The 6,733-nt window shown below is 38.8% G+C and overlaps 1 protein-coding gene across 1 annotated transcript in view; it reads right to left on the reverse strand.

The window, feature by feature from the left end:
• Positions 1-4,259: 4,259 nt before the first annotated feature.
• The window catches only part of LOC107727149 (uncharacterized), a 24,549-nt gene continuing 22,075 nt past the window's right edge, over positions 4,260-6,733 (reverse strand). Inside the window, exons 8-9 of the mRNA XM_016536933.1 lie at positions 5,066-5,198; positions 4,260-4,985 (exon numbers count right to left, since the gene is read on the reverse strand). Coding sequence (XP_016392419.1) covers positions 4,822-4,985; positions 5,066-5,198 — 297 coding nt within the window. The 3' untranslated portion in view covers positions 4,260-4,821. The remainder of the gene's footprint in view (positions 4,986-5,065; positions 5,199-6,733) is intronic.

A 6,733-nucleotide genomic window follows, 5' to 3' on the forward strand; every position in this document is an offset into this window, starting at 1 on the left:
CCTGCAGAGTTCAGCTCCAACCCTAATAAAAACTCACCTGCCTGTAGCTTCCTAGTAACCCTTCAGACCTTGATTAGCTTGTTCAGGTGTGTTTGATTAGGCTTGAAGCAAAACTCTGCAGGGCTGCGGCTCTCCAAGACTGACGTTCGCCACCCCTGTAATAGGCTATGTCCCAAAACACACTTCAGGAAACCATTACTTAATTGATGGTTTGTAGTATTTGTAATGGTATTTGTAGTGGAAATCATTCAAATTTCTGTGATGGTTTCTATTGTTTTTGTCAGCAGGGTCACCATGTGTTTTGTGATGTTATTTGCCATAAATGCGATAGGATTGCTGTAATATTGTGAGATAGTAGCGACTGCTTGTAGTTGTGGTGGGTCTATTTGGGAGAAAATCCAGGGCTGTTTTTTACTCCCAGTCCGTCCCTGAATATGGGTGATGTATTCTGCTTTCGCTGCATTTTTGTGGCTGCCAAGTTTCAGCTATAGAAGCACGCAACATCCGGTATGTGACGCTTGCTCGCTCTCATTGGCTATCGCGGGTATCACGTCAGAGGCAGCCTGATCAAGAGTCGGAAATATCAAACATGTTTGATATTTACGATTTGAGTTCGGGGACGCTCCGTCTCGATCGGGAGCAGTTAAATAATCGTAATGACACCACACAATAGAGGATTTTTTGGACAGAAAATCATTTGCGACGAGCCGCGAATCGGGCCACCCCCCCCCACATTGTTTAGGGGTGCAAATCAGCCTTAAAATCTTGTAGTGTGTGGCCAGTCTAATAGTCATAAGTAGCTCTGTGTGAGATTTCTGCAGTTGTTAACTGTTCAATCACCAGAGTCACTCTGAAAAAAAATCTATTTTGATCTGACGTTGGGTTAACTGGAATTTTTGTACCTTGCTGTTAATTTATTTCCTTCAAAACAAAAGTTTACTCTTCTGTCCCATCTGGGCTGCCATTTTTACACTTTCTTATTAAATCTTTGCTGGGGTGCCAGACAGGTATAAACACTGTCAAAATCTTCAACATTAAGTTTGTTTGCCTTCTAAAAGTCATTATTTAATCAGGTCAAGTCATAATGAAAGTGAACAAAGGATACATGCACACATTACTTCATTTTTTGTCACTTAACATGCATCCTTAAAATTTGCAAGAGTAAACATCAAGAAAACCAAAATGCAAACTTGCAGTTTCTTCACAGTGTATTTACAACATTTGTGTGTAATTCCAGCACACCACCAACTCACAGTTCATTGAGAGCATTGTCCAACACAAAAACATCAACATCAGCATCATCATTACACTTAAGACATTCCACATCAACACTATTTAAATAAACCAAGTCTTTAAAGAGAAGGAAGGTAAAGAGTCAACGTCAGGGTTCCTTAAAGAACTAGACTTTGTATTTGTTACTCATGCAACACTGCATCCCCATTCATTAAGAATCCAATCAGCTCAGTCTTTTACCGATTCCACAGTATCTCAGAAAGCTGTCATTACTCACATTCACTGTATAGTCTCCAATTGTGATGATTTGGGACTTTATGCTGAAGACTAAAACTCACTTCCTTGATACACCAACAACGGCAAAACCAAAGTCCCTTTAAATCAAGTCATGTCACTCGGCAGCCATCTTTGGAGCGCCTCTCGGGCATGCAAGTGCAGCTCCTATCACTTTGTATGGGGAAACATCAAATTCTCCCAAACTGTTCACTAGCTTACGATTAAATTTCATATTTGAAATCACCAATGAAATCTGACAACAACTGCATCATAAATGTTGTTTCTTTTGCTCATATATCATTATAAAAAGCTTATTTTTCAGGCTAGATCAGCCAGTGCACATGCGCAGTCCTAGGCGCACGTCTCAGAATGCTGACTGTTTCTATAGCAACCGGGACACTTTTACAACATTCAGACGCCATCTTTATTTTTTTATCTCAACCGTCACGGAATGGAATGCACAGGATTGTGGGATATCAAAGGCAGCTAAGGATACATATATGCTGCCTTCAAAATTCGATCAGAAGAAGGTACCTCCGGAGACAGGAAGTGAAGCAGAATTTGGATTCGGACGTGCCTTGATGCCTTCCTGCCTTGAAATTTAAAGGGGTCATATGATGCGATTTCAATTTTTCCTTTCTCTTTGCAGTGTTACAAGCTCTTGGTGCATAAAGAAGATCTGTAAAGTTGCAAAGACTAAAGGACGCAGTCATAGTCTTTGGGCAAAACAAAGTACTTCCAGACGCAGACTGACGATTCTCCTGTGTTCCGATTCTCCGTTTACAATGGCTGGGAACTCAATTATGGCTGCACTCGCTCTCGGAACACACAAGCCACGACAGGACGTGATATATTCCAGATGCAGAACCAGATGAGTAACTTTCAATCCATCAGGCCGAGTAAATCGCCGACGCAATCAACTTTTCGTCGCAAAAAACAACAAATACGGCCATTAATCCTTCCAATCAACTCTTCTTTTCAAGTCCCCGCCATCTCTTTTCAACTTTCCGAAGAGTTACGTCATTGCCCTTCTGGTATTCTTGCCCGGACTAATATAACCGCCATCTTAGTTGGGGCAAATGTTAAACTATATACAGATAATATGTCTTCAATATTTACAGTTCATCTCAGCGATTATAAATTCCATTCAGGGTATTTATTTTATTAAAAGAAAAAAAAATGAAAGCGCCTTGTCACAAAGTGTCATTTAGTGATTACTCGTCTTTAAAATATCTACTGTAGGTATTGTGCTGAAAGGTGCTCCATGCTTTCTATTTATCATTATTTACAGGCCTCCAAAATACTCTCCAGCCTTTGTCGAGGACTTTACAGAACCGTTATCAACTATTTCAACAAAAGTTTGACTATTTTGCCATTGATGGGTTTTAATATTCACAGAAATGAGAAATTAAGACTGCAAAAGAAATCATATAACTGTTTTCAACATGTTTTATCTGACTCAACATGTGCATGGACCCACATGCAATTGTGGATACATTCTAGATTTACTTATTAGTAAGGGTCTAAACATTTAATTGATTTTCATCCATTGTTATTAAGGACTATCTGATAATTTCAGTATTTTCTTTGGAGATATTGATCTCTGCTACCACTGATCTAGATCTGTATCTGTCAGAATGAGATGCATACATGAGAACACTAGTGTGCTATTTATGAAGGCTTTCTTTAACACCAAGCGTATTGGTTGATTTTCTCCTTGATTCCTTTAACTCAAAAGCTAAGAATGGTATTGATGCTATTGCTCCTGTGAAAGTCTGTAAGACGACTGGCAGACAAAAAGCACCTTGGAGAGACTCAATGAAAAGCTGAGAGGATGTGGTGGAAGACAAAACTTGAAATCCGCTATAACAGGGGTGACCTGCAGAGTTTTGCTTCAAGCCTAATCAAACACACCTGAACAAGCTAATCAAGGTCAAGTCAAGTCACCTTTATTTATATAGCGCTTTTAACAATACAGATTGTGTCAAAGCAACTGAACAGCATTAATTAGGAAAATAGTGTGTCAATAATGCAAAACGACAATAGTAAACACTCATTTTAAGGTCTGAAGGGTTACTAGAAAGCTACAGGCAGGTGAGTTTTAATCAGGGTTGGAGCTGAACTCTGCAGGGCTGCAGCTCTCCAGGACCGGAGTTCACCACCCCTGCACTGTAACATCTAAAAAGACAGCCTTCATGTGGATCTAGGCCAGTGGTTTTCAATCCTGTTCCTCGGGACCCACTGCTCTGCTCATTTTGCATGCCTCCTTTATCTGACACACTCATTTGAGTTCATGGAGCTCTTTCCTAATGAGCTGATGATCTGAATCAGGTGTGTAAAATAGGGAGACATGCCAAATGTGCAGAGCTGTGGGTCCCCAAGAACAAGTGTGAAAACCACGGATCTAGGCACAGCTACTCAGACCTTCTTAACAAAACTTATAAACAGCACACACTCTTTTTGCTACTGTTGAGACTTACAGAAAACTACTTTAAAAAACACACATAGCAGAACATAACATACCTCATTTGGTTTTTTTACTTTTAGCCTTTATTTGGTCTTCCATTGAAATAATCAAACTCAAAGATTTTCTCTAACTTTTTATTTATGCAATGATTGCTTTCCAAGTATAAACAACTAGCTTAATCAGCCTAGCTTTTATCAAACAAACTGATACAAATTTCAGCGACTTACAGAAAACTACTTTAAAAAACACACATAGCAGAACATAACATACCTCATTTGGTGTTTTTACTTTTAGCCTTTATTTGGTCTTCCATTGAAATAATCAAACTCAAAGATTTTCTCTAACTTTTTATTTATGCAATGATTGCTTTCCAAGTATAAACAACTAGCTTAATCAGCCTAGCTTTTATCAAACAAACTGATACAAATTTCAGCAAACAAATTGTAAATGTCACTTTATATCTACTTACTTTCATAAAATGAACAGATTAAAATAAAAACTGTCAAAATGATTTATGTAATGTAACTACATATGCATTAAAAAAAATCTACCACTACTACTAAGATATGTACATTGCATGTAGCTCATTATCTGCATTAAAACAGGGCATCAATACAATAAGCAAGGATTAAAAAGGTACATAATATTTAGAAACTGAACAGCTGATTTTCTGTTTTGTATTTTTTTTGTTTTACTATTACAGTAATGCTTTTTTTCACTGCACAGTACCAGATTATAATGCGTTGATATTTATTGATATTACTATATCAACGTGCTAATGTTTTTGGAACAGTGAACAAAAGTGTAATTTCTGAATGGTTTCTGTAATGCCACAGCGTTATGGTTCATCTGATGTCGGCAGGTCGGAGCTGTCGTTCTCCTTCAGCCAAAAAGATCTGCATTGCCCTGTACAACAGGTGAACCCCTAACTCCCGTTTTCTCCGCACAGGCCAAGTTGACACCACACCATAGTAGTCTCCTCTTTTCTGGTTTGTGAGCATCTTCAGCCCTATTAAAAGATCAACAGGTCAACAGACATGCAAAGAATGATTATAACTATCCAAGCAGCCCAGCTGAGCGTCTCTTTACCGATGGCATCCACCATACAGGCCTCACGTGTGTAGGCTTCCACTGCAATGACGTTCTGGAAACAGTGCAGGGATATCACTCCGTGCCCTGCATTCCAGACCTGCAGGATGTGCTGCACTTTTGAGCAGAGTTTCTGGAGACATAAAGAGAACAATACCAGGAAAATATGCAGAAAGACCCACTGGCAATAACAATCAAATGAATCTTTTGAGTAGATTGTTTTCAAAGCACCAGTTCAAAAACTCCACTGGATGATTCTCATGTGGTTCCAAACCCATAAGACTTTTGCTCATCTTCAAAACAAAAATTAAAATATTTCAATAAAAACATCTGTCCCTTCACTTAAAGTTCATTCTACATAAATTCTCACAATTCAAAAAGTTCATAAAAAACTATGAATCAAGCAGTTTAACAAAGTGCATCAAATATAAACTCAATATTTGATTAATATTTTATTATTTTCTAATTTTTTACACTGTTTTGGCCATTTTTAGATACATTCGTCAGAGACACCACACAAATTTGTTAATGATTTGTGTAACACGGGGAAAAAAATGCCATGTAGTATTGCCAAGTATTTTTTATTCAGTAATGCTGTAGTAACTAGTACAGTTAGTAATAAGATTAACATCATTAAAACTGACTGTTATCAAATAATAATCTGCTGTTGTGAATATGCAAACTGTAGGGGGTCCAGTGTGGAGCCCTGTTTTCTTTATCCCGCTCCCACTGAATTTCTGACCATTAGCGCCCGCTCCCGCAACGTGTGTGTCCCGCTCCTGCGATTTTTGTGTCCACTCCCACAAACATTCTAATATTGCATATCATTTTCAGGGAGCCGCTATGAATACGTGGGGTATTTAAATCGTTTTTGAGTGAGCGCTCGATGCTCACTTTCACTTTCAAATTCGTAATCATGCGCACTCTGTGTAAAGGGAGCACATCTTACAAGATCAGATATTGTGTCAATGAGCTCAGGATCTGCTGAGCAACAAATCATCCAGCATGACCTGTCAATCATCTCCTTACTCTCGACTCGTGATCAGTCAAATCTGACTCCTGCAGCTCCTGTTGGATGCAGGGATGTCAAGTCCTTGTTTTTTTATTTCCATGGAACTGGACCTCTTTTAAACTGTTGCCATGGTTTGATTTTCCTCTGTGGGTTAAGTGTTTGAAATATTGCATAAATTAACATTTGACTGAAATGTCTGTATTGAAACATTTTGCATTCTACGCATGATAAAACTGTGCTCTTATGTTAAGTTATGTGAAGGATGGTCACTGTTAGGAAGCCTTTTAGCTGTGTTTATAATCAATAACCGGTTTACCAACACCGGTTTATGTAGCCTAACTCATTTTTGGACTGTGGGATGTCGGGATCTGCACTACATTTTTTTGACCCCCCACTCACACCCGCGCAGTAAAGGTTAAACTTTAAACAGTTAAACAGCTGAGAAGAGCATCAGGGCCTCTCTCCCCTTGCTTGCCGCAAAGCACTGGCAAAAGTAATTACCATAAATGCGTCATGGGGAAACAGTAAGGAGATATTTGAATTATTTACTAATAAACTAGTGAGTCGGTGTCGCAAGGATGAAGTTGCCGATCCTGACTCGCCATCTCTTCATTAGACGCGCCTTTAGAGAGAAGTGCATCTTTACGGATTATGAT

This window comes from Sinocyclocheilus rhinocerous, unplaced genomic scaffold (genome assembly GCF_001515625.1).
Source record: "Sinocyclocheilus rhinocerous isolate Xijiao unplaced genomic scaffold, SAMN03320098_v1.1 scaffold4140, whole genome shotgun sequence".
Lineage (NCBI taxonomy): Eukaryota > Metazoa > Chordata > Actinopteri > Cypriniformes > Cyprinidae > Sinocyclocheilus > Sinocyclocheilus rhinocerous.